The following is a 25,773-nucleotide window of genomic DNA, read 5'->3' on the forward strand; positions in this document are numbered from 1 at the left end:
GGTAGGGACGTCCCGGCCCTCCTCCGAGCTCTCACCGAGCGCCCAGACCCCGCCGTGGCGGTGGCAGCGCCTCCCGCGCTGCCGGTGCTGCTCGGCGGGAAGCGACTCCTTTAAGGGACGCTCCGCCCTCGGCCGCTGCGGGTCCGTGGATTGGCTGAGCGCGGCCGGGCGGAAGCACGCGGGCGGCGCGGCGGGATGGCGCGAGCCCTGCGGGCGCTCCAGGGCCTGGGGCCGGAGCGGGGCCAGAGGGGGCCGCGGGTGCGCTTCGGGCCCAGCCCCACAGGTAACCCCGGGGCCTCGCAGGGCCTGTGGTGAGCGGACACAGGGGGATGGTTTGAGCTCAGTGAGGGAGGTTCAGCCTGGAGAGAAGGGACAGCTGTTGGATACTGCGGGTGGTGAGAGTCTGGCTCAGGTTGCCCAGAGACATGGGAGCTGCCCCATCCGTGGAACCATTGCAGGTCAGGTTCTGTGGGGCTCTGAGCAGCCTGCTCTGGTTGCAGACGTCCCTGCCGACTGCAGGGGAGTTAGACTCGCTGAGCTTTATTTAAAGGTCTCTTCCCACCCAAACCAGTCTGTGATCCGTGATTAGGCTTCCAGATCACCCCAGGGAGCGCATCCTTGGAAGCCGTTACCGGTAACTCAGTTCCATAGCAAGGTGCACAAAGGCAAACGGTGTCTGTGCAGCTCTGCTCCTCCCCCAAATTAGCTTTTGTTACTAGTTTCCCTTACAGGTAGCACTGCCCCTCCAGCTCATGTTTACCTCAGCAAGTTTGCTGATGACACCAAGCTGTGTGGTGCAGCAGACAGCTGGAGGGAAGGGAGGCCATCCAGAGGGACCTTGACAGGCTGGAGAGGTGGGCACAAGCCAACCTCATGAGGCTCAATAAGAGCAAGTGCAGGGTCCTGCATCTGGGTCGAGGCAATCCCAGGCACAAATACAGGCTGGGCAGTGACTGACTGGAAAGCAGCCCTGAGGAGAGAGACTTGGGGGTGCTGGTGGACAAGAAGCTCAACATGAGCTCTCAATGTGCACTTGCAGCCCGCAAAGCCAATCAGATCCTGGGCTGCATCAGGAGAAGTGTGGCCAGCCGGTCAAGGGAGGTGATCCTCCCCCTCTACTCAGCCCTGGTGAGACCCCACCTGCAGTTCTGGAGCCCCTATTACAAGAGGGATGTGGAGGTGCTGGAAGGTGTCCAGAGAAGGGCCACAAGGATGATCAGAGGGCTGGAGCACCTCTCCTATGAGGACAGACTGAAGGAGTTGGGGCTGTTCAGTCTGCAGAAGAGAAGGCTCCGAGGTGACCTAATTGTGGCCTTCCAGTATCTGAAGGGGGCCTACAGGAAGGCTGGGGAGGGACTTCTCAGGATGTCAGGTAGTGCTAGGACTAGGGGGAATGGAATGAAGCTGGAGGTGGGGACATTCAGGCTGGATGTGAGGAGGAAGTTCTTCCCCATGAGAGTGGTGAAACCCTGGAATGGGTTGTCCAGGGAGGTAGTCGAGGCCCCATCCCTGGAGGTGTTTAAGCCCAGGCTGGATGAGGCTGTGGCCAGGCTGATCTAGTGTGGGGTGTCCCTGCCCATGGCGGGGGGGTTGGAACTAGATGATCCTTGTGGTCTCTTCCAACCCTGACTGATACTATGATACTATTAGTGAGCCATACCTAGGGTCACCTCCTCTGCCTTCCCCATGACAACAGGGTTCCTGCACCTGGGTGGCCTTCGGACTGCTTTGTACAATTACATTTTTGCCAAGAAACACCAAGGGACCTTTATTTTGAGGGTGGAGGATACAGACCAGAACCGGGTGGTGCCTGGAGCTGCAGAAGGAATAGAAGATATGCTGGACTGGGCAGGTATTTACAGGCACCTTTCATTTTTCACTCACTGAAAGATTCTCTTCTCTTTGGTGATTAGCGGTACTTAAAGGGGAGTACCTTGTGGGCCAGTGTTTCAGATGGTTAATTAGTTGAAACATTACTTCCACTGCTAGGCATCAAGAAAGTCCTAATGGGAGTGTGGTTTATAGTAGAAATAACTGTCTGGGCTTGGTTTCCTTGGGAGAAAGTGGAATAAGGTCCACGTTTGTGGAAGGGGCCCCAATGTGCAGTTGTAACAAAGGTCTTGTGTGGGAGAGGTGTGGTTCCCTCAGCAGCTTTGTTGCCCTTCCCTGGACTTGCTTCAACCCCTCAATGTCCCTCTTGGAGTGAGGGCCACGTTCATTCAACGTGCTGCCATGGTGGGCTTCACTCTGCCTTTGTGTGGGGTTTTGAAGCCCCACTGTGGTGCTGTTTCAGGCATTCCCCCTGACGAGAGCCCTCGCCGTGGTGGTGCCTTCGGACCCTACCGGCAGTCGCAGCGCCTGGAGCTGTACCAGAGGGCCAGCAGCAGGCTGCTGGAGAGCGGTGCTGCCTACCGCTGCTTCTGCACCCCGCAGCGCCTGGAGCTGCTCAGGAAGGAGGCTCTGCGCAGGCAGCAGACCCCACGGTAGGATTCCCTGCCCCTCGGGTGAAGCCCTGTGCTGCAAACCTGCACAGCAGCAGGGCTGTGATCTCACCCACAGAGAGAGCCTCAGCGGGGTAGTGACCCCACTGAGGTAGAGGAGGTGGTGGTTTGGCTGGGCACATAGTGGGCAGGTTACAGCTTATGGTTTGGGGGTGGATTTAGAGTTTGGGGAATGCAGCTGTGGCTCATGGGGCTGTGCTGACCTGAGCCCTTTGTTCTCCTTCCTCGCAGGTATGACAACCGCTGCCGGCACCTGACGCCCACGGAGGTGGCTGAGAAGCTGTCGCAGGGCCTGGCCTGGGTCGTCCGCTTCCGGCTGGAGCAGGGGGTGGAACCCTTCCAGGACCTGGTCTATGGCTGGAACAGGCATGAAGTGGCAGAGGTGGAAGGGGACCCGGTGATTCTCAAGGGGGATGGCTTCCCCACTTACCACCTGGCAAACGTGGTGGACGATCATCACATGGGCATCAGCCACGTGCTGCGTGGGGCCGAGTGGCTGACGTCCACGGCCAAGCACCTGCTTCTCTACAAGGCCTTTGGCTGGGATCCCCCCCAGTTCGGTCACCTCCCACTGCTGCTGAACAAAGATGGTGCCAAGCTGTCCAAGAGGCAGGGGGACATCTTTCTGGAGAGCTTTGCTCGGGATGGCTACCTGCCAGAGGCCCTCCTGGACATCATCACCAACTGTGGCTCTGGATTCACAGGTGACAGGCTCGCGGACGCTTCTTGCTGCTGACTGTGGCAAGGGCTTGGATTTTGGTGGCCAAGAGCTCTGACAGGGCTTGAAGGGGTCAGGAAAGGGCTGTCAGGTGGCCAGTCTGCCACTGAAATGCCACCAGGGCTTCTGCAGAGCTCCTGTGAAAGCCTGGGCGGGGTGGTGGGACAGTGAGAAACTTTCTGCCTTTGGGCAGCCATTTAAATTGAGTCTGATGCTTGTTGGGTTCCCAGCCAGCACAACACTCATCTCAAGGTGGAGCAACTCTGTGAACTCTTGGGAAAACTTGGCTTTTATGGTTAATAACTGTGTGTGTGTGTCCTCCATGGCTCACACTTCTTGTTTAACCTGAAGGACCTGGAGATGGTGATTCAGTTGTTGCTCTTGCTGTGCACAGATCACAAAGTAACTTGTGTTTCGGGCACTCTGCATGGGAATGAGACCTCTCTGGGGTGGTGGAGCCTCCTGGCTGAGTGTCTTTTGTCTTTTTGGCTGACTGATGCAGGGGGTGTCCCCCTGGAGAGCCAAGCAGAGCATCCCAGTGGTCAGTTGCTCACCAGTAGTTAGCAGGGGAGCTTAGGGAGAGGGCTGCCTCCGGTGTGTGCCTGTTGCAAGTTCCCTCCTGTTTGCTGAGGTACATCCCTGCTAGCACTGCAAAAAGTGGCTGTCCTGTGTCACCTCCTCCTTTGCTGTGCTGCTTCTCAGCCCTGCCCCCAGGGTTGAGTCCCTTGTTGGGTTGTTTTGCAGAGAAACGGATGGGGAGGACTCTGGAGGAGCTGATCTCACAGTTTGACATTGGCAGAATCACAACCCACTCTGCCCTGCTGGACCTTGAAACCCTCCCAGAGTTCAACAGGTACCAGAGGCAGTGGTGATGTGGAAATGTGACAGCCAGCAGAGCAATGAGGATCCACTCCTAGCACCTAGCTTTGTATGGAGAATTTTTGGATCAAGCATGTCCCCAGTGCAGTATTTTGCTGTGCTACACGATTCTTCTTACAGCATTCCTGCCTCCTCCCCTGGCCTGTGCTAGGGCAGAGGTGCTGGGAGCACTGTAAAACCCTGGGAATAGAGTGGAATAGAATTAACCAGGTTGGAAGAGACCTTTGAGATCATTGAGTCCAACCTACCACACAACACTATCTAATCAACTAAACCATGGCACCAAGCACCCCATCCAGTCTCTTCCTAAACACCTCCAGTGATGGTGACTCCACCACCTCCCTGGGCAGCACATTCCAAAGGCCAATCTCACTTTCTATGAAGAACTTCCTAACATTTACCCTAAACCTCCCCTGGCACAGCTTGAGACTGTGTCCTCTTGTTCTTGTGCTGCTTGCCTGGGAGAAGAGACCAGCCCCCACCTGGCTACAACCTCCCTTCAGGTAGTTGTAGAGAGCAACTCCCCTGAGCCTCCTCTTCTGAAGCTGGTGGGTGGAGCTGGGAGGATGCCAGATTTAAAGTAACATTTGAGGAGAGGTCAGGCTGCCAGCAGGTTCTTCTGCCACTGCACTCCTGTGCTGTGGGATGTGGTGCTGCTGAGGGTTACCACTGCTCCTGCTCACTGTGGTGCTAAGGTCTCTGTGGTGGAACCTCTGGGGTTTAGTGCTGCTTTTGCCAGTTTCACAGCCTCCCTTGGTAAGTGCTGTGGGGCTGGGCTGCCAGCTTCAGTCCAACCCGAGGCAGCCCCAAAGCAGTTCTCTTCTGTGTTGCAGGATCCACCTCAGCCGGCACATAGAGAACGAGGAGCTGAGGCAGAAGCTGGTCAGAGAGCTGCAGCTGCTGGTGGAGCAGGCCTATGGGCATCAGCAGGTGGAGCAAGAGGTTCTGCAGAAGGAGTACATGGAGCGAGTCCTCCTGCTGAGAAAAGTATGGGCAGGGGCAACATTGTGGCACCAGACTGGGCAGCTGGGCTTTGGGGCTCTGAGGGAAGGCCTGAACCAGGTCCTGGGCACTGCTTTGATCTGAGCTCTGCAGCCTGCTCATGGCTGTTGCTGCCAAGTTCCAGTGGCCATGTGCCTGCTGACCCCCAGGGCCTGGTGGTAGAGTTGGCTGGCCTGTAGGGATGGGCATGGTGGATGTCCTGGTGGCCTTGGCAGAGCTGTAAGCTCATCCATGCTTTGCCGAGCCAGCAGAGTCCTTTGGCAGAGGGAGGGCGTGTCCCTGCCATGGAAGTGAATCCTGGCATTGTAGGATGTCTTGGAAGACCTCTCTGGTTCCTCAGAGCTGGACTGGGGCAGGTCAGCTGGGGTTTTGTGTAGGTGAATTGTGGCAATCTCCAGCTGCACTTCTGGAGCCCAGCTGGCTCGTGGTGGGAAGGTTCAGCAGCCAGGGCCCTCCTGCCAGGAGACTGCTCACCTTTAGGTTTTGCTGAGTGGGCAGCAGAAGCTGTTTCTGCCCTGCTGCTGCTCCGCTTTAGAGGCAAAGCCAACCCAACCTCTTTGCTGAGCTGGGCAAAGCTCTGGGTGGTTCGAGTGGTAGGGTTTGTGCACTGAGGGCCTTGGGCTTCCTTAAATAGCAGAGTGGGGCTGTAAGAGGGACAGAAGATATGGTGGCTCTTCCCAGTGCCAGGAGAAGGGTGAACCCAGCTGTTTCCTAGTCAGACCCTGGGATGCTGCTCCGGCACCTCTGTGGGGGCTGCTCTAGCGTGAAGGCTTCGCTGCAGCAGCAGGGTTGTGGCTCATGTGACTTATCAGTGCCTGTGCAGGGTGGCAGATGAGGGTGGTGAGCCACTTCCCTCAGCCAGCTCTGAGTCAGCCCACACATGGGGTGCAGCAGGGGTGCAGTCCCTCTGGGCTGCTTTGTGCCCCTGCTCCCAGCAGGGTGGAAGATTCAGCTCCTAAATGTCAGCTCTTTGTGTTTCCTCCCGCAGCACAGGGAGCTTGGACCTTCTGAGCTGTCTCTGAAGTCCCAGCAATCAGTTGGCTTCCCCACAGCCCTGGCACTTTGCTTTCTTTCTCCAGGGTCACATAAGTCTCCTGAAGAACCTGGTGGCCTGTGATTATTCTTACCTCTGGGTCAGGCCCTCAGTGTCCCGAGAGCAGCTACAAACTATTTCTGCAGAAGCAGAAGAAATAGGGAAGCTGGTCCTGGGGTAAGTGCCTGCTCCCAGCTAGCTGCCTGCCTGCCTGCTCTGGGCTGCTCTGCTGGCCATAGAATCCCAGGCTGGGCTGGGTTGAAGGCACCTTTAAAGCTCATCCAGTTCACCTCCCCTGCAGTCAGCAGGGCCATCAGGTCGCTGAGAGCCTCAGACAATCTGAGCTGGAATGGGGATGAGGATGGGGATCTCCCACCTCTGGGTGTTGGACATGCTCACAGTTCTTGTTTAATCTGCTCTACTTGGGGATGTGCTCCAGTTAATAACTGCTCACAAGTTCATTTGGTTTAGCTGAAAGGCAGTTTGCCAGTGGGAAAGCTCCCATCAGTGCTCTCAAGCAGGAATGATCAGGTCTGGGTTTTGTAGAGCCCCAGAGTCCGTGTGCCAGTGTGACACTAATGAAGCCATGGTGTTAGCAGGGGTTTCCTCTGCCACCTGACTTCCTGTCACATCAAACTGAAGTGAAGCCCTGCTAGGATGACACAGTCCTGGGACAGAGGGCTTGGAGGAGGGGCTGGGTTGCCAACACACTTCCCTGCTGCCCTGTGGCCCTCTCCACACCTTGCAGCTGGGCAGGGTGGTGTGTCAGATGCCTTTCCAGTTCACATCTCACATCTGGAGTAAAGTGAGCCCAGAAAACCAGTTTGGGGAGTAATGAAGGTGGCATTGTCTGCAGAGGGAGCTGTTCTGTCCAGCTCTCTATAGAGCTGGCTGCCCCAAGCCATTTGTCCAAGTGGTGATGGTGTCAGTGCCAGAGCGTTCCCTGTCTGTAGGGATCATGGACAGACATTCCCTGCCTGCAGGACAGACACTCCTTGTCTGGAGCTGTACCTCCAGCTGAGCAGTATCAGCAATGGCTCCTGCAGTCCCACCTGCCAGCCTTGGAGGAGGGTCCCAGGGTACCCAACCAAGGCCACAGTGAGCAGAGGGAGCTGGTAGTGCCCTGGCACAGGGCAGAGTGAAAGGCAGGAAGGTTTGCCTTGAATTGCTGCTCCTGCTGCCAGAAGGTTTTGCACAGCCAGACTGAGGGCAAGGGCAGAGTGAGTGCAGCTGTGGAAGGTGTCAGCATTTCTGGGTAGGTACCTTGGGTTCTGTGTAAGGACATCTTCTCTCCTCAAGGCTCCTGGCAAGTCAGGCAGTGGCTTTGACTGTGGAGGAGTTGAACAAAGACCTGAGAAACCTCCAGAAGCAAACCAAAGAGACCAAGTACAGCAGCATGATGCAGCTCCTTCGCCTGGCTCTCAGTGGGCAGCAGGTAAATAATGAACCTGCAGAGCCTGGGACCCTCTTTTCACAGCAGCTTTGTGTCTGGTAGCAAGATGCTGGGGATGGGGCACCTCCTGAGACCTGCCATCAGGGGCTGTTGAAGTGAGTGTGGAGGGAAGAGCTGTGCCTGAAGGGCAGAAGCTGTCAGAGCACAACTCTGCTGGTCACAAGGGTGAGCAAATCCTCTGGACCAGCTGTGAGGAGTGTTGGTGAAGGTGGTGGGTTTGGGGCCAACCCAGGTCACAGGAGTCAGCAGATCCTCTGGACCAGCTGTGGGGAGTGTTGGTGAAGGTGGTGGGTTTGGGGGCAATCCTCTGAACCAGCTGTGGGGAGTGTTGGTGAAGGTGGTGGGTTTGGGGGCAATCCTCTGAACCAGCTGTGGGGAGTGTTGGTGAAGGTGGTGGGTTTGGGGGCAATCCTCTGAACCAGCTGTGGGGAGTGTTGGTGAAGGTGGTGGGTTTGGGGGCAATCCTCTGAACCAGCTGTGGGGAGTGCTGGTGAGGTTGTGGCTTTGGGGCAAATCCTCTGGACCAGCTGTGGGGAGTGTTGGTGAAGGTGGTGGGTTTGGGGCAAATCCTCTGGACCAGCTGTGGGGAGTGCTGGTGAGGTTGTGGCTTTGGGGCCAGCCCAGGATTTTGCTGCTTTTTCCAGAGGTCAGACCCTGAGGTTCTTCAAAGCCTGATCCTAACTTAAGCTCAGGCATCACCCCTCCTGACTAAGTGTGAGCACGCTCAGCACTTGGCTGCAGGAGAGGAAGCCCCAGCCCCCTGCTCTGAGCTGACTGCCCCAGCCCTGGCCTAAGGGCAGCCTGGCAGCTGGCCCCTGGTGCTGCACACGTGCTGCGAAGTTCCTGTTTGTTCACTGACTTCTTGTGTGCTTTCAGCATGGCCCCAGCGTGGCAGAGATGATGGTGACCCTGGGACCCAAGGAAGTGAGTGGGAGAATCCACAGAGCTCTGTCCAGCTAACAGGAGTGACACCAAGAGCCAGCCCCCAGCCTGGCAGGGTGCAGGCAGCTCCTGGCAGTGTTTGGTCTCGGGGTGGCTCTCGGAGCAGACAAGCTGGACTCGGGCCGGGCAGCTGCCACCGTGATCCTTCCAGGTGTGTCCAAGCAGAAGCACTTTGTCCTGGAGAAGAAAGGAGATGGAGGGACCTCAGCCTGTATTTGGTTCATCACCTGCAAGCAGCCTGCTTTCCAGCTTGGGAGAGAGAGACCTTCAGCAGTGTTCAAATCCAGCGTGGGTGGCCAGCAGGCGGAAGGCTGTGCCTGGCAGCAGCGCGGTGCTGTGTCTGCTAACCACCAGGCTGGAGAAGACTTTTTGCCCCTTTTTGGACAGTTCCCTTTGATTTATTAAATTCCCATGCTGAGTTTGGAGTCTGTGCTGGCAGGGGGAGGAGCAGCCAGGGTGCTGGGGTGTGGCTGCGGAGGGGGGTGGACTCGTCACCACGCCCACGGGTTTCAATTCCGCGCCACAAAACCTCGGGTGGGAAGCCCACGGTGAGAAGTGGCAGGGTGGAGCAGAGTGGCAGAGGGTGGAGCAGAGCTGAGAGGCCATGGCTGGCAGCGAGGAGCTGGAGCTGTGGCTCAGTGAGTGGGGCTGGGGGGCAGGGGGGGCACCGCTGCAGGGTCTGGAGCCGCTGGAAGCAGCCCCTGCCGGGTGGGCACCGCAGCAGCTTCAGCTCGGGGGGGAAGCCAAGGGAAGGTTTTCTCCTCAGTTTAGCTGTGCCTTGGGATGGGTTCTTGCAGCTAAAGGGTGAACTCTGCCTGTGCTCCCAGGGAGATCTGCAGTCTGATGCTGGGAGAGCTGCCTGGGGATGGTCTTTAACAGTTTCTCATGCTCTATGCTAAAACTGCTGCTCGTTGGCCCTGCTGGCACTGCTTCCAGCACCTCATTTTGTGCCCAGCTTTGACTTTCTGCACTCAGGACTCAGTTTTGGGGCAGGCTTTAGCTGTTTCCTCCTCCTCCTCCTGCATTCCTCTATTTCTGCCTCTGACAAAAAGCCCTGAAGCAGCTGGTGGCAGAGCAAGGACTGGGCTGCTTCCTGCCTTGTGCTCCACCAAGGAGGGTTGGGGTTTTTTCTTTCTTTATTGATTATTCTCCCTGTGTAAGATAAAGCCACTGACCCAGGTGTCCCTGAGGAAAACTGGGAATTCATCCAGCAGTTCTGTGACCGGGTGAATGCCAGCACAGAAGGGTAAGGCAGACAGATGGCTCTTTGTGTTCCCTCTGGGCTCTGTGTCTGGCTCTCAGCTTCTCTCCTGGCTGTGGGGGGAGTGGGACCTGGGAGGAGCCTGGAGAGGCAGCCAGGAGTGCTTGCTGGGCTCTGCTGCTCCCAAGAGTCGAGATGTATATGGCAGAGGGTGATGTAAGGAATGGGCTCTGGCATCCACCGAGGCAGCAGGTCCTGCCCTGCTGTGGGGTTCTGCAGGAAGCCAGCCCTGGGTGAGCTGAGAGTGGCCCAGGAGATCTCTGCTGGGACTTCCCCAGCTTCCAGCTGACAGCCAGAGCTCTGGGGGAAGGAGCAGGGACTGATTAAGCAAATGAGCTGTCAAAAGTTTAGGGACAGTCTCTTTAGAGCTGTGCCCCACCAGCAGCAGGCAGCAGGCTGGCTTGGGCTGTGTGCCAGGCCCCAGCCTCTCCCAGCTGGCTCCTTCCTTCATGGCTGGAGGCCAGAGCTGGGGTCGGTTCACCTCTCACCCTTGCTGTGTGTGTGGCCCAGGCCAGGGCTGTGGCAGAGGAAGGGTCTCTGGTGCAGCAGGCTGTGGGGCTGGCAGCTCTGCTGATGACTTTCCCTTGGGTACTGCTGCCTTGCCTGACTTGCTTCTGCTGCTCCCCAGCCCATCGCTCGCTCTGAGGCTGCTGGCACATAAAATCCAGTCCCCACAGGAGGTGGAAGCTCTCCATGCTCTCACAGTAAGTGCTTGCACCTGCCTGCAGAGGCAGCAGGGACCTGGAGGCAGAGTTTGGGGGTGCAGGCAGTGGAGCTGCCACTTCTCTTTGATGTCTCTCCCTTTCAACGTTCCCTTGCACAAGGAACACAGAAGCCAGGCTGGGAGGAACTGCTGCTGCTCCTCCCCACCTTGCTCTGCTGAGGTGTTTCAGTGCTCTGCAGCTCTTACTGCTTGCCCTCTGGTCCCACCACAGGGGCAGGAGCCCAAAGGTTATTGGTGATGGAGGGAACAGAGCAGATGGCCTTAAACATGCAGCTTGAGAAGGTGGGATGAAGGCAGAGAGAGAAGTTCTGCTCCTCAGCTTTCTCATTACTTGGTGGCTGCAGCACCAGAGACTCCTATTAGTGCCACAGTGGCAAAGGTGTTCAAAGCTGCCCAGGACCTGTGTATACAGCTTCTGTTCAGTGCTGTCTTCTTCTCTGCAGGTGCTAGAGACCTGTGTGAATAACTGTGGGGAGAGATTTCACCATGCAGTGGCCAAGTTCAGGTTTCTGAACGAGCTGATTAAAGTGCTCTCCCCAAAGGTAGGTGGCTGTGGTGGCACAGCCATTGCAGCTGGGACACACTGCTGATTTCATCCTGGCCATGACAGCTTGGCATGGATCTCACCCAGAAGTAGGGCAGGATTCATGCTGTGCCTCTTTCTGTGCACAGCTTTGTCCTCTGCTGGGATGGCTGGGGACTCTAGAGGAGCCTGAACTTGTTCCTGTGCCTCCTCAGTCTGTGGTCCTTTTGCCTTCCAGTGACTTACAGAGCTTTGGTGGGGGAAGTGGCAGAGGACAGAGGTCTCAGGAGCTGCCTAGAGCCTTTCCCATGTTTTCTGTCCTCAAACCCTCGTGCTCAGGCTGCTTTCCTCCTTGCTGTCTCCTGCCAGAGTTTGGATCCTGACCATGGGGCAAGATCAGCCTAAGTAGTGCCAGCAGGAACCAGACTTCAGTTGTCCCTTTGCAGCCCATCTGGGCTCCTGCTCAGGTGTCCTGGAAGCCAGGCAGAGGACCCCAGTCCCCAGGAGTAGCAGCCCCAAGGGAGGGGAGGCTGGCAGGGCTGTGCTGTGCTGACACTCACCATAGATTCATTCCATATAGTCAATACATTGACTGCTGCTCCCTGCTGTGGAGCACATTGCTTCTGAGAGCCACCACTGCCTCCTGGGAAGGGAAGCAGCCATCTGTTTAGTTTGAGAGGCTCAGAGTGGATGCTCTGCCTCCCTGGGCAGTGCCTCCCATGATGGAAAATGGAGCCCTGCTTGAGCTGCACCCCTTGCTCCTCTCTGCAGGAAGCAGCAGGTCTGGGACTTTCTTAACCCCCTCCTCAGCAGATCAGGAATCAATCTCCCCTCCTGCAGGCTGCATTTTCCATGACATCACCTTGATGGCAGAGGTGCAGAAAGCTGGCTTCAGAGGAGTGCTGAACCAGCAGCAGAACCTCTTGGTGCAGGCTGGGTAAAGATGGCTCAGTAAAGCAAGGAGGTTTGAAGGATGTCTCCCCACAGTTGTGTTGGCTGTTTGGACAGGTGTAAAAGGCCTCATCTTTTGGAGGTCTGGGTGGGTTTTATCCTTCTTCCCACTTGCTGCTCCTCTGAGCCTATTAAGTGAGATAAACCAGAACAGCTAGAGGCTGAAGACAAGACAGGACAATAACTTTGGTGTCTTGTGGGCTTCAGTTTTCATCTGCCCAGCTCTGGCTGGGGCAGTGCTGCTGTGTGCAGTGTGGGTAGTGAAGGGAAGTGCTTACAGCCAAGGACTGAGCTGTTGCTACTAAAACAGAGCAACCTGGTTCTGGATTCGCTGACCAGGGACATGGAGCTGCTCAAGCTGGCCCAGAGGAGACCACAAAGATGATCAGAAGCTGGAGAACTTCTCCTCTGGGGACAGGCTGGAAGAGTTGGGGCTGCTCAGGCTGGAGAAGTCTCCAGGGAGACCTTAGAGCAGTTTTCTAGTACCCAGAGGGACTAGAGGAGAGTAGGAGGGACTTTTGACAAGGGGTTGCAGTGACAGGAGGAGGGGCATGGCTTTGGAAGAGGGGAGCTTGAGACTGGAGATTAGGAAGACATTCTTTCCAGTGAGGTTGGGAGACACTGGAACAGGCTGCCCAGGGAGGCTGTCGATGCCTCATCCCTGGAGGTGTTCAAGGCCAGGCTGGATGAGGCCTTGAGCAGCCTGGGCTGGTGGGAGGTGTCCCTGCCCATGGCAGGGGGTTGGAACTGGATGAGCTTTGGGATCCCTTCCAACCCAACCCATTGTGTGACTCTCTGAGGAGGTTTGCAGTGGGTTCAGGCAGGTTTGCATTGCACAGTTCTGTCACTGTCCCCCAGCACCCCCTGTGTGCACAGCCCCAGCCAGGCACAGCTGACAGTGCTGTGAGCAAAGCATTAGTTCTCTGCACACCCCCAGACTGGGGCCAGACCCAGCTGCTCTACCTGGCACTAATCCTTTGGATTCCAACTTATTTTTTTGCCTTGCTTTCCCTTTTTGTTTGGTTTTTGTTCTCAGTACTATGGGACCTGGTCTTCAGAGCAAGTCAAGTCGAGGGTGACAGCAGTGGTGTTCAGTTGGACAGTCTGGTTTCCTCAGGAAGTGAAAATCCAGGAGGCTTATCAGATGCTGAAGAAACAAGGTTGGGTTCTGTTATTTCAGTTTCCTTTTTAGCTCTGCAAGTCACAGGGTTTCAGACCACAGATAGCTGCCCTCTGGGCTGTGACTCAGCTCTTTCCATTAAACGCTGTGTGAGGAGCAGGGGACAGGGCCACCCCCCCACTAGGGCTGGCTGGGGGCTTGAGGGTGGATGGAGCTGTTTAGAAACAGCCTTACAGGGGCAGAGCCCAGGCTGGCCTCCTGGCATCTCTTAAAATAGAATTAACCAGGTTGGAAGAGATCTTCGAGATCATCAAGTCCAACCTATCACCCAACACCATCTGATCAACTAACCCATGGCACCAAGCACCCCATCCAGTCTCTCCCTAAACACCTCCAGGGATGGGGACTCCACCACCTCCCTGGGCAGCACATTCCAATGGCCAATCTCTCTTTCTGGGAAGAACTTCTTCCTAACATCCAGCCTAAACCTCCCCTGGCACAGCTTGAGACTGTGTCCTCTTGTTCTGGTGCTGGTTGCCTGGGAGAAGAGACCAACCCCCTCCTGGCTACAACCTCCCTTCGGGTAGCTGTAGACAGCAAGAAGGTCCCCCCTGAGCCTCCTCCTCTCCAGGCTAAGCAACCCCAGCTCCCTCAGCCTCTCCTCACAGGGCTGTGCTCCAAACCCCTCCCCAGCTTTGTCTCCCAGAGCTCACCACAGCTCTGCAGTGAAAAGGTGCAGGACAAACTCAGGGTGATCTCTGCCCTGCAATATGGACTATGAGAGATGGGTTCACAGAGACCCTGAGCCAGCTTTTCCATCCATTCCATCACATTTCCTGGCTTACTGGTTTTGTAAGCCAGAAATGTGTCCAATCCCCCCTTGATACTCCAGGTAAGAGGCTTCATAGCCTAGCTAAGGCCACAGTGCTTCCTGTGGGGGTTCAGGGCAAGGAGGCAGCTTGCTAGATGCTTCCCACCAGGTTTGCTCTGTGCATCTCTGAGCATCAAATAGCTTTGCCAGCCTTCCCCCAGGGCCTGCTGTGGAACTCTTCCTCACCAGCACTGCCTCACCTTCCTGCAGAGGCTGCTGCAGGCTCAGCACTCCCTGTGGCACTGGTGAGTGCTGAGCAGGGGTGCTGGGTGCCCTCCTGCCAGGCAGCTCTCAGGCATCTTCTGTGTGGTTGGAAGCTGCTGCTCTGGCTAGAGCAGAGATGTCCACAGGGTCACTGTTGGCATGAAGGGCTCTTTGGTTTTTGGCTGTGTACTGGAGTGCTCTTGTGGCAGCCCTGGGTGCTTGGAGCTTGGCACTGGGGTGCTCCCAGTGCTCTTGTGGCAGTCCTGAGTGCTTGGAGCTCGGCACTGGGGTGCTCCCAGTGCTCTTGTGGCAGTCCTGAGTGCTTGGAGCTTGGCACTGGGGTGCTCCCAGTGCTCTTGTGGCAGTCCTGAGTGCTTGGATCTTGGCACTGGGGCGCTCCCAGTGCTCTTGTGGCAGCCCTGGGTGCTTGGAGCTTGGCACTGGGGTGCTCCTGTGGCAGTCCTGAGTGCTTGGAGCTCGGCACTGGGGTGCTCCCAGTGCTCTTGTGGCAGTCCTGAGTGCTTGGAGCTTGGCACTGGGGCGCTCCCAGTGCTCTTGTGGCAGCCCTGAGTGCTTGGAGCTTGGCACTGGGGCGCTCCCAGTGCTCTTGTGGCAGCCCTGGCTGCTCCCAGTGCTCTTGCTCTGGGGGAATTCACCCAGAGTGAGCTCTGCACATCTGTGTTTTATTTTCCACCCAGAAAATCTCCCCTGGCCCATGCTCAGTTCAAGGGGGAAGGGAAAGACTCTGGTCTGGGGGTGTGCTGAGGGAACTCCTTGCTGCTGCTTCTCACTGTCTCAGGTTCTGGGGAGAGATGGAGGCAGGAGGTGCCCAAGCCAATGCACCTTTGGGCAGTGGTGCTCAGCAGCTCAGGGGCCACTGAACAGATCCTGTTACCCATTCCAGGGATTGTAAAAGAAGACCCCAAGCTGCCAGAAGACAAAATTTTACCTCCCCCTTCTCCAAGACCTCAGAAGTCTATTTTTGACACAGATGAAGAGAAATCCAAGGTAAACTTCAGGGCCTTCATATGCACCCCTCTGCTTTGTGCTGCTGAGAACACAGGCCCAGGTGGGTTTGGGAAGCTCTTGCTGGTTCAGAGAGGGAATCTTCAGAAAGCTGCCACCCCTCCCTGCTGCACAGCAGCCACAGAGTTCTTTGATGCTTTGTCAGAAAGTTTTGCTTAGCCAAAAGTACAACTTTCCTACAGAAACCCATCAGTGACTACGAAAGTCTCCCAAGGGAGGCTTTCGCCAGGTCTGGCAGAGGTGCTGCAGAGCCAGAGAGGCCCAAACAAAGTGTGGAGACAGCTGTGGGAGGCAGCAATGTAACCTGGATTGGGCTGTGGGACATGAGCCCACCTGTTTCCAGGACTGTGACACCAGTGGGTGTCTCTCAGTGTCTGCTCCATGTGCTGTGTGCCTGGGGACAGTGCTGCAGCCCCCTGCTCGCCCCGCTGCAGCCCCCTGCTCGCCCCGCTGCAAGCCCCCTGCTCGCCCCGCTGCAGCCCCCTGCTCGCCCCGCTGCTGCCCCCCTGCTCGCCCCGCTGCTGCCCCCCTGCTCGCCCCGCTGCAAGCCCCCTGCTCGCCGCGCTGCAGCCCCCTGCTCGCCCCGCTGCAAGCCCCCTGCTCGCCCCGCTGCAGCCCCCCTGCTCGCCCCGCTGCAGCCCCCCTGCTCGCCCCGCTGCAGCCCCCCTGCTCGCCCCGCTGCAAGCCCCCTGCTCGCCGCGCTGCAGCCCCCCTGCTCGCCCCGCTGCAAGCCCCCTGCTCGCCCCGCTGCAGCCCCCCTGCTCGCCCCGCTGCTGCCCCCCTGCTCGCCGCGCTGCTGCCCCCCCTGCTCGCCCCGCTGCAAGCCCCCTTCTCGCCCCCCTGCTCGCCCTGCTGCAGCCCCTGCTTGCCCCCCTGCTCGCCGCGCTGCAGCCCCCCTGCTCGCCGCGCTGCAGCCCCCCTGCTCGCCGCGCTGCAGCCCCCCTGCTCGCCGCGCCGCAGCCCCCCTGCTCGCCGCGCCGCAGCCCCCCTGCTCGCCGCGCTGCAGCCCCCCTGCTCGCCCCTGCAGCCCCCTGCTCGCCCCGCTGCAAGCCCCCCTGCTCGCCCCTGCAGCCCCCCCTGCTCGCCCCGCTGCAAGCCCCCTGCTCGCCCCTGCAGCCCCCCTGCTCGCCCCGCTGCAAGCCCCCTGCTCGCCCCGCTGCAAGCCCCCTGCTCGCCCCGCTGCAAGCCCCCTGCTCGCCCCTGCAGCCCCCTGCTCGCCCCGCTGCAAGCCCCCTGCTCGCCCCTGCAGCCCCCTGCTCGCCCCGCTGCAAGCCCCCTGCTCACCCCGCTGCAGCCCCCTGCTCGCCCCTGCAGCCCCCTGCTCGCCGCGCTGCAAGCCCCCTGCTCGCCGCGCTGCAGCCCCCTGCTCGCCGCGCTGCAGCCCCCTGCTCGCCCCGCTGCAGCCCCCTGCTCGCCCCGCTGCAGCCCCCTGCTCACCCCTGCAGCCCCCTGCTCGCCCCTGCAGCCCCCTGCTCGCCCCTGCAGCCCCCTGCTCACTGCTGCCTGGTGCTCTCCCCCCACAGCTTTTAGCAAGGCTCCTGAAGAGCAACAACTCAGAAGACCTGCAGGCTGCCAACTGCCTGATCAAGAGCATGGTTCAAGAGGTAGGAGCCCCAGGGGTCAGAACCTGTGTTTGCAGCCAGGCAGAGGGGAGGGAGTTGGCAATTCCACTGTGGACAGGGAGGCCTCTATAGTGACCCCCACAGTGCTGCCATCTCACTGGTATCAAAGGGACCAGCCAGAGGTGGTGGTGGAACCTGGCTGTGGCTTGTCTCAGCTGAAGTGTTGGAGATGCCCCAGGGGAGGGATGGTTTTCAGTGCTGGGTGTCCCAGAGTTACTCTGTGGGGTTGTCTTGGATTGCTTCCCTCAGACCTGCCATTGCCAGGCAGAGGGAGCTGTGTGGTGTGACTTCCCCATGGGAGTGGGAGCCTGGCTGCAGTGCTCCAGGAGAAAGCTCAGTTCCCAGGTGGGGAACAGCCCCATCTGCACAGAGCTGCCTCTTCTCCTGTGTGGTCACCTGTCCTCTGAGAGGACACCCCAGTGCCTGCCTAACCAGGACATCTGGCCTGGTTTGATGAGATCCCTGCCTTTGGTTGGAGAGTCTGTGCAGCAGAGCCACCAACTCCCAGCTCTGATTCTGAGTCTCACTCCTGCCTGTGGTGAAATGAATTCCCTAAGCACCAGCACCCTGCCCAGGGTGCCCTGAGGAAGGCAGGAGGTGTCCATCTCCACCCTTGGCAGGCTGGTGTGGTGCAGCTCTGATCCTGGGGTGTCTGTAGCTCTGCTGCCTTCTGCCTCCCCTGCTTGCAATAAGATGGGAGGGGAAAGGAGCTCCTCAAGGAGTGTGCCCAGAGTGCTCCTGCCAGGCACGGGCTGTATCAACCAAATCCTCATCTGCTCTTCGTTCACTTTCCATCAAAGGAGCAAGAGAAGTCAGCCAAGGTGTCCAGAAGAGTGAGCACCATCAGGGAGGTTTCTGAGAAGGTTCAGTGCATGGGGGAATTTCTGGAGGCCCACAGGAGACAGGAGTTATCCAGGCCTGACCAGGAGGCTCTCCAGGTGAATGCTCTGCTTCCTGCAGAAGAGGTTCTCCTGCCTGTGGCTGGGAGGACCCAAGGCAACAGGATTCAGGGGGCAGGTTTTGGCCAGGTTGGCTGCTCCTCTGGTGAGGAAATGGCTCTTCCTCCAACAGGGGAATTCCCCTGGCCCCAGGCTGGGTTAGGTGGGTGTGATGGGATCTGACCAGAAAAGCTCAAAGCTGTGGATTCTTCAGCTTCTGATCCCAGGGGTTTCTGTGATTGCCCTTTTCCTGCCCAGAGTTCATTGTTCTGCTGCTGTCAGTGAGTTAGGAAGTGTTTGATGTCCCCAGCAGGGCTGCCAGGGCAGCTCTGTGGCCTCCAAACACCTGCAACCCCATGGCAGAGTTTGGGAGTCAGCTGCTGGTGGGAGGGCTGCTGCTGTAGATGGAAGAGACCTGGCTTTCAGACTGAAAGAGTGGCTGCCTCTCTGCCTCCTGCCTTCCTCAGACACAAAGGAGAGAGCTGGAAGCAGCTCGGCATTGACTGCTGGTTGTAATGCTTCCCTCTGAGTGCTGTGAGGGAGCTCTTCACTCCTGGCTGCTTTGCCTTTTAACCTGAGCCATTTCACAGGGCTCTGTCTCCCAGCTGTGTGTGTACAGAGGGGGTGATTGCTGAGGAGACACCAGCAAAGCCTCCTTGTTCCACTGCCTGCCCTCCAGGCCACTGTGGCTTTGAGTGCAGCAGCAGGCAGCGCTGGCATCCTTTGTGTGGGCCTGGGCAGAAGGTGCATCTTCTTCTTCTGGGGGTAGCTTTCCTCAGCTGATCATGGTGGGAGGGAAGGGTGAGAGTTGCTGGGATCTCCTGAGCCTTGATGTGAAGTTTCCTTGTACAGACTCTGCTCCAGCACGGTGAGAAGCTCAGGCCCCTGCTCTTCCGCCTGGCCAGCGAGGCAGTCGACGATGAAGAGGCTCTAGGTAAGAGCCAGCTCTGCCCCTGCACTTCCCTGGGGTCGGTTTCTGCCTTTGCTTTGACAAGTGGAGTGTGCCCTTCCTCTGAGAAGGCAATGCTTGGGCACCTGGCACCTGCTGGCAAAGCTTCCCACGTTCCCCTTTAAAGCATGCCCATGGCCTGTGGCACAGCCCTGCCCCAGACCTCTCTCCACGTTTCACTTGGGGCACAAAGTTAAGCTGAATCCAGGCTCTGCCAGCTGAGGTTCTCCAGAGCCTGGGGAATTCTGATGTTCAGGGAGATTAAGAGTTTTGAGCTCTTTTCTCTCTCTTTCTTTTCCCCCTCCTCTTTGCTCTCTCTCTCTCTTCTTTCTTTCCTCCCCCCCTTTGCTCTCTCTCTCTCTCTCTCTCTCTCTCTCTCTCTCTCTCTCTCTCTCTCTCTCTCTCTCTTCTTTCTTTCCTCCCCCCCTTTGCGCTCTCTCTCTCTCTCTCTCTCTCTCTTCTTTCTTTCCTCCCCCCCTTTGCTCTCTCTCTCTTCTTTCTTTCCTCCCCCCCTTTGCTCTCTCTCTCTTCTTTCTTTCCTCCCCCCCTTTGCTCTCTCTCTCTCTCTTCTTTCTTTCCTCCCCCCCTTTGCTCTCTCTCTCTCTCTTCTTTCTTTCCTCCCCCCCTTTGCTCTCTCTCTCTCTCTTCTTTCTTTCCTCCCCCCCTTTGCTCTCTCTCTCTCTCTTCTTTCTTTCCTCCCCCCCTTTGCTCTCTCTCTCTCTTCTTTCTTTCCTCCCCCCCTTTGCTCTCTCTCTCTCTTCTTTCTTTCCTCCCCCCCCTTTGCTCTCTCTCTCTCTTCTTTCTTTCCTCCCCCCCCTTTGCTCTCTCTCTCTCTCTTCTTTCTTTCCTCCCCCCCTTTGCTCTCTCTCTCTCTTCTTTCTTTCCTCCCCCCTCTTTGCTCTCTCTCTCTCTCTTCTTTCTTTCCTCCCCCCCTTTGCTCTCTCTCTCTCTTCTTTCTTTCCTCCCCCCCTTTGCTCTCTCTCTCTTCTTTCTTTCCTCCCCCCCCTTTGCTCTCTCTCTCTCTTCTTTCTTTCCTCCCCCACTCTTTGCTCTCTCTTTTCTTTGTTTCTTTTTTGAGGCCTCTCTACAGAAATTGATGCTCTCCCTGCCTATCAACACAGAAGGGAGAAAATTCTTCTCATTTCTTAAGTAACATATTGAGGAGGGTCAGCAGCAGAGACTTTGAATTCCAGTTGTGAAATTCAGCCCTTCCCAGAGGACCTCATTTCAGTCTTGGTTTAAGCCCTTGACTGAAGTGATGCCAACAACCCCAAGAGCTGAGCTGTGCCTCAGACTTTCCATTCAGCCAGGGTGGAGCTGGATTACAGACCAAGCAGCCTCAGAAAGCTTGTGGAGAACAACCAAGTGTGTGAGAGATGGCAGGAGCTGAAGGGCTGAGAGACAGGATGGGAGTTCAAAGGGACCTGGAGAAGTGAGAGGCCTGAAATCAGCAGATGTGCAAATATGAACAACTGGGCAGAGCTTGGGGCAGGCTGCTCCATCAGACTTCACCTCAGGCAGCTCTAGATGCACTGTGGAGAGTGGAGCTGACCCTTGTGTCACAGCTGGTTGGTTTCTCCTGTCTTGCAGCTGACGTTCTGCAGGCCAGTGAGGAGCTGACGCAGGCGCTCAGACGCTGCAGGCAACTTCTACCCAGCCAGGAAAATGGTGGTGGAGGAGCTTCAGCCACCAGCTCTGCTGATGCACCAGGTCAGGAGCCCCCTCCAGCCTTCTGCTCCTGCAGGGAGTATGTGAGTGGGGTCTGGAGGGGAAGAGCTGCCCAGAGGGCAAATGTGGAGATGAGCCTGTAAGACAGGGGCACTGGCACATGGCCACCATTTGCTGGTACGTGGGGCCAGCAGAAATGCTCCTGGAGTTCCTCACCTCCTTGTCCTCTTGGGGTGCTTGTGCCCATAGGCACAATGCCCCTTCCAGGAGGGCTCTCTCATAGAATCAGAGAATTAATGAGATAGAGAGAATTAACCAGATTGGAAAAGACCTTTGAGATCATCAAGTCCAACCTAGCACCCAACACCATCTGATCAACTAAACCATGGCACCAAGCACCCCATCCAGTCTCCTCCTAAACACCTCCAGGGATGGGGACTCCACCACCTCCCTGGGCAGCACATTCCAATGGCCAATCTCTCTGTGAAGAACTTCTTCCTCACCTCCAGCCTAAACCTGCCCTGGCACAGCTTGAGACTGTGTCCTCTTGTTCTGGTGCTGGTTTCCTGGGAGAAGAGACCAACCCCCTCCTGGCTACAACCTCCCTTCAGGGTGTTGTAGACAGCAATAAGAAGGGACCTCCAGAATCCTTCAGTTCCTGCCCTGTCATGGGCAGAGACACCTCACAGTAGATCAGGTTGCTCAGAACCACATCCAGCCTGGCCTTAAAACCTTCCTCTCCTCTCTGCTCTTTCCAAAGCACCCCAGGCAGCCCCGAGGCGCACCAGGAGCTACACACTGATCGACTTCTCTGAACTGGAGAGGACCTCCCAGGGCCCTCCAGCCCAGTCTGGGAGCAGAGCCACCACTGCCCGCCACAGCAGCACCAGCTCTGCCTGCCTGCTGGAGGAGCAGCTCCAGGCCTTGGGTTTGTAGCTGCAGTTCAGCACAGCGTCCCCCTTGCTGCTGGGGCTGGGGGTGGCTGACACACACAGCACATGGGGATCTAATGTTGGTCCCTCAGAGAAAGGAGACCCCTGCAGCTGTTGCCATCTCCTCAAGCATGTGGCTTCCTCCTGGTGTGAGGCTGCAGTCAGACTGCTGCTGGCCACAAAGGAAGGGCCCAAGGCAAACCCTTCTTTTCTGTAACCGATCTGTGGCCTTTTGACATCTTTCTTAGGTCTCAGCAGCTCTCCTGGTGCACAGAAACCACCACCTGATTTTGGCTCAGCAGAGGTGAGTGCTCCTCACCTACTTTAGTCCATAAAGTGCCAAGGCCACAGATCAGATGTGAGTCTTGACCTGGCTTTCTGGGGCAGCCTTTCTGACTCCTCTGTGCTCTGAAGGGAAGCTGGGACCCTCCTGCTTTGCAATGAGCTTCCTGTGCAGTTTGCAGCCAGACTAAACATTTGTGTCTCTACTATGAGCAGTGTTGTTAACCCCAAGATCCTTCTCAGAGGAGCAGGTCTGATTTTTGCTGTTGCTGTCCAGCAGGAACCTGAAGTGTCTCACTTCTTTGAGGCTGGTGCACACAATGGATATGGTGCTGCTCCAAGTGCTGTTCAGACACTGGGACTGCAGGAGGGCTGGGAAGAGAGCTCTCCAGAGAAGAGTGAGCTTCAGAGCCTGGCTGATCAGCTGTCTCCACCATCCCAGACCAGGCCATTGTCCTTGTAAGCAATGTGCATGATACAGCCTGGCTTTGCAGATGAGGAATTCTGCTTTATGGCAGAGATTCAGGGAAAACTTTCAGCTCCAGCTGCCTGCTGAGGGCAAACTGTCCAGCCAGACATCAGCTCTTGAGCAGCAGCTAGGCCCCTGTTAACTGCACTGTGTGGAACTGACCTCCCAGGGGTCAGGAACTTGGTGAGACAAATCCCATAGCTCAGTGACAAGTGAGTCTTGAGGAACAAACTCCTTGCAGTCAGGTCTTTTAACACCCTGTAGCTCAGAAAATGCTTTCCCAGTTTTCTTCAGCCTGTGCAGTAGTTTCTAGGCCTCCAGGGGAAGCCTAACAGGTTGTGAACCAAATTCTTACCCCCAGCTCTTCAGAGCAGATGCTCATTACCCAGTCTGCCTCAATAGAAGCCAGGAAGGTTATGGGAGAGTCCCAGCTCCTTGCATTGTCTTTGAGCTAGAATTCACTCTAACCTCACTGACTGAAGCTCCAGAGAGTCTGTCTGCAGGGAAAGGAGACTTCCAAAGCCCTCAAACAAAGAGTCTGTCTTAAGAAAGCTGAAACAGCAGCTTCTTCCCTGTGAAACAGAGGCAGGTTTGGGGTTTCTCAGGAGCTCAGAGAGTTTAAGCTGGTGGAAATGGAACCACAGACACAGCAGAGGATGGTATAAACCACATCTGTTCCCCAGTTAATGCAAGCTTCCTACATGCCTCTCTTTCCAGGGATTTATCAGCAGTGACATTGCCCTTTCCAGCTCTTCCAGACAGGTCAAAGGCAGATACTTCACCCTCCAGCCTAGGCTCCAAGCTGAAGCCTGCTGTCTCTTTGCATCCAGCTTCCCATGGTGCTTCTCTGGAAAACCTTTTTGTCCCTTTAATTTCAATTAAACCAAGTAAGTGCAATGATTTCTGCTTACTAGAGGCTTACTGCAGCAGAGGAGCAAGCCAAGGTGGCCTCATGCTGTGTGGGCTGGCTGGAGAAAAGTCTATAAAGGACTTGATGTGTTGGAGAGTTTGAGCTAAGGATGGTGCTGTGGAAGTGTCCTTGTCCTCCCTGTTCCACACTCAGGAGCTTCCTGCCCTGCCTCAGAGCAGGACAAGGATCCTGTTAGGAGGACTGCAGAGTCTCAGCCATTGCTCCTTTGGGAAGAGGACAGGGGCAGGGACATTTTGGCGTTCAGGCCCTCAAGTGAAGGCTTGGAGTGGCTGTCTGGAGATAGCCAGGGTGGGTTTACCAGGCAGTGGTGATGAGAGGCTGTCTCTTGTGTGCTGAACAGCTGCTGCTTTGCTCCTTCTAGCTGGGTTGGATTCATACCTGACATCTGGCTGGCTTTTAACATCTGAGCTGCTAGTCCCACCAGCACCTCTAATGGAGACAGTCAGTCTCCTTTCTCTGCCTTTGAGGAGCTCTGTGCTGCTTGGCCTGAGTGTGCTGGGGGAAGGAAAAGCTCTGTGTGTTTGTGTTCTGCTGTCCCTTATCCTGCCCCCAGGAGAGGTGGGGAGGGGGTCATGCTATGTCTGATGCTCCTCTTGTCTCCAGCAGGCAGGATCTGCCCCCTTACTGTGTATGACAGGAATGGGTTCAAGGCTATGCTCCACTTCTCCAGGGAGCCAGCCCCTGGCCGCCCGGACGTGCTGGTGATGGTGCTCTCCATGCTCAGCACAGCAGCTCAACCCATCCAGGACATAGTGTTCCAGGCTGCAGTCCCCGAGGTGAGAGGCCTGTGATGAGTAAGTGGCACTCCTCGGAGGTGTTGTGAGGAGAAGGCTCACCATTTCTTGCATAGGAATTGCCCTGCTGATTGAAAACTGCATGGCTTGCTGTCCCTGAACAGGGAACCTGGTGTGGTGCTGGGGCCTGTGGCCCTGGTGCCTGTTCCACAGAGTGTGGCCCTGGCCTTGTGACAGCTAAAGAAGCCTCCACATGTGGTGCTTTAGCCTCCTGGGTAAAGCCCTCCTGCCTCTGCATGGGCTGGTCTGCCTAGGAAGATCTGGAGCATGTCCAGAGAAGGGCAGCAAAGCTGGTAAAGGGTCTGGTGAGGAGCAGCTGAGGGAACTGAGGTTTAGTCTGGAGAATAGGAGGAGGCTGAAGGAAGACCTCATTGCTCTCTATAACTCCCTGAAAGGAGGCTGGAAACAGGTGGAGGTTGGCTTCTTCTCCCTAGTATCATGTGATAAAACAAGAGGAAATGGCCTGAAATTGTGCCAGGGGAAGTTTGGGTTGGAGATTAGGAACAATTTCTCTCTTGCAAGAGTGGTCAGGGATTGGAACAGGCTGCCCAGGGAGGTGATGGAGTCACCATCCCTGGAGGGGTTCAGGAAATGTGTGGCCATGGCACTTGGGGACATGGTTTAAGGGCCATGGTGGTGTTGGGTTGAAGGCTGGTCTTGATCTCAGAGGGCTTTTCCAGCCCAAGCCATTCTGTGATTGTAGAACCATGCTCTGCCTCCAGGAGCAGGCTGTGACAGGCACTCTCCTCATGGAAGGCCAGCAGCTGCCTGACCTCTTTGCCCAGCTCTGGTAATGCCCACAGCCCTTCCTCAGCCTGGACCAAGAAGTGCTGCTGTTGTTTTCTTTCAGCCCATGAAGATAAAGCTGCAGCCAGCATCAGGCTCTGCTCTGCCAGCCTTCAGCCCCCTGCTCCCACCTGCCCTGCTCTCCCAGGTCTTGCTGCTCTCCAACCCACACAAGGTCTGCATGGTGCTGAGCTTGCTGGGGGTGCTGGAGGGGCACTGCAGGGGGTGGGTGTTGGTGTGAAAGGTGGAGAGAGTGCTTTTAGTGGGGAGGTGACTGGGGGGTACAAGAGGAGTCTGGGCTCTGCTGGGAAGATGCTTTTCCCACTGGAACAGAGCTATCATCTGAGGGTCTGAGCAGGCTGTTGCTGCAGGGGCCTGCAGAGTTCTGCTTCAGTCCACCTGCAGAGCTGGCTCCTGACAGACACTGCAACTGCAGATGTTTGCAGCTGGTGGAACATAAGGCCATCCAAGGCCCAAGTGCTGGTGGCAGCTCTGCTGTATTTGTGATGCATGAGGCTGGAGGTGGTGTGTTGCTGGGAAGGTTGGCCAGGCCTAGGGCGCCAAGCATGCCCTTGCAAAGGTCTCCCAGTTGTTGCTCCTGGCTCTTATGAAGGTCTAGGACTTGTTCTGTGCAGAGTTTGTGCACAACTGAAGCATTGTCTCCCCTTTCAGAGGGTGATTCACTGCAGCAAGGCTGCAGGGGCCCAGGAATCAGCAGGCATGATGTGTCTGTGTCTCTTCTCCCTCCTCTCCCAGGCTCCCATCCGACTGAGGTACCAGCTGGCCTTCACCCAGGGCCTGCAGCCCTTCAGCGAGGTGGGAGAGGTGACCAGCTTCCCAGAAGCAGAGCTCTGGGGCAGGAGCTGAAGTCCAGCAGCCTTGGACACTGCCATCATGCCTCACTGGGGAAGGAGGAACTGTGCTGGCCTGGACCCCATCATGGCTCCTTTCCTCAGGATCTGCCATCTTCTCATTCCTTTTGGTTTCTGCACTGGTGTCAGGAGGAAGGAATCTCAACCAGGCTGCTCTTCTCTGGCCTCTCTCTAGCTGACCCTGCTCCAGAGCCCAGGGACCCTTAATGCTTCTTCCTTCCACATGTTTCCTGCTGCTTTCTGGGCTATTTTTTTTTCTCTCCCATTAAATCTTGAATTAAAAAAAAAAGAAAAGCAAACCTCCCCCACCCCTCGGCCCTCC

General features: G+C 56.9%; 2 protein-coding genes across 5 annotated transcripts; both read left to right on the forward strand.

The window, feature by feature from the left end:
- The first annotated feature begins 135 nt into the window (after positions 1-135).
- Positions 136-8,946, forward strand: EARS2 (glutamyl-tRNA synthetase 2, mitochondrial). The gene is made up of 9 exons (XM_068147409.1): positions 136-283; positions 1,697-1,852; positions 2,294-2,483; positions 2,733-3,205; positions 3,964-4,072; positions 4,932-5,085; positions 6,180-6,310; positions 7,433-7,568; positions 8,463-8,946. Exons 1-9 carry the CDS (start codon positions 196-198, stop codon positions 8,544-8,546), a joined length of 1,521 nt encoding a protein of 506 aa, XP_068003510.1. The 5' UTR covers positions 136-195; the 3' UTR covers positions 8,547-8,946.
- Positions 8,947-9,036: 90 nt separating this feature from the next.
- GGA2 (golgi associated, gamma adaptin ear containing, ARF binding protein 2) lies at positions 9,037-25,732 on the forward strand. 4 transcript variants are annotated; one of them, XM_068147413.1, is made up of 17 exons: positions 9,037-9,166; positions 9,690-9,774; positions 10,418-10,493; positions 10,957-11,055; positions 13,024-13,147; positions 15,087-15,190; positions 16,732-16,812; positions 17,631-17,768; positions 18,621-18,702; positions 20,308-20,427; positions 21,146-21,313; positions 21,566-21,621; positions 21,880-22,058; positions 22,786-22,955; positions 23,603-23,775; positions 24,644-24,754; positions 25,336-25,732. In XM_068147413.1, the coding sequence occupies exons 1-17, from the start codon at positions 9,133-9,135 to the stop codon at positions 25,444-25,446; spliced, it is 1,911 nt and encodes a 636-aa protein (XP_068003514.1). In that variant the 5' UTR covers positions 9,037-9,132; the 3' UTR covers positions 25,447-25,732. The 4 variants fall into 4 exon arrangements, with proteins under 4 accessions (XP_068003514.1, XP_068003511.1, XP_068003512.1 ...); XM_068147410.1 differs by having other exon boundaries at positions 23,606-23,775; XM_068147411.1 differs by having other exon boundaries at positions 9,708-9,774.
- Positions 25,733-25,773: the final 41 nt, after the last annotated feature.

The sequence above is a fragment of the Melanerpes formicivorus genome, unplaced genomic scaffold (assembly GCF_026170545.1).
Source record: "Melanerpes formicivorus ecotype bairdi unplaced genomic scaffold, bMelFor1.0.p_v2 SCAF_14, whole genome shotgun sequence".
Taxonomy (NCBI): Eukaryota; Metazoa; Chordata; class Aves; order Piciformes; family Picidae; genus Melanerpes; species Melanerpes formicivorus.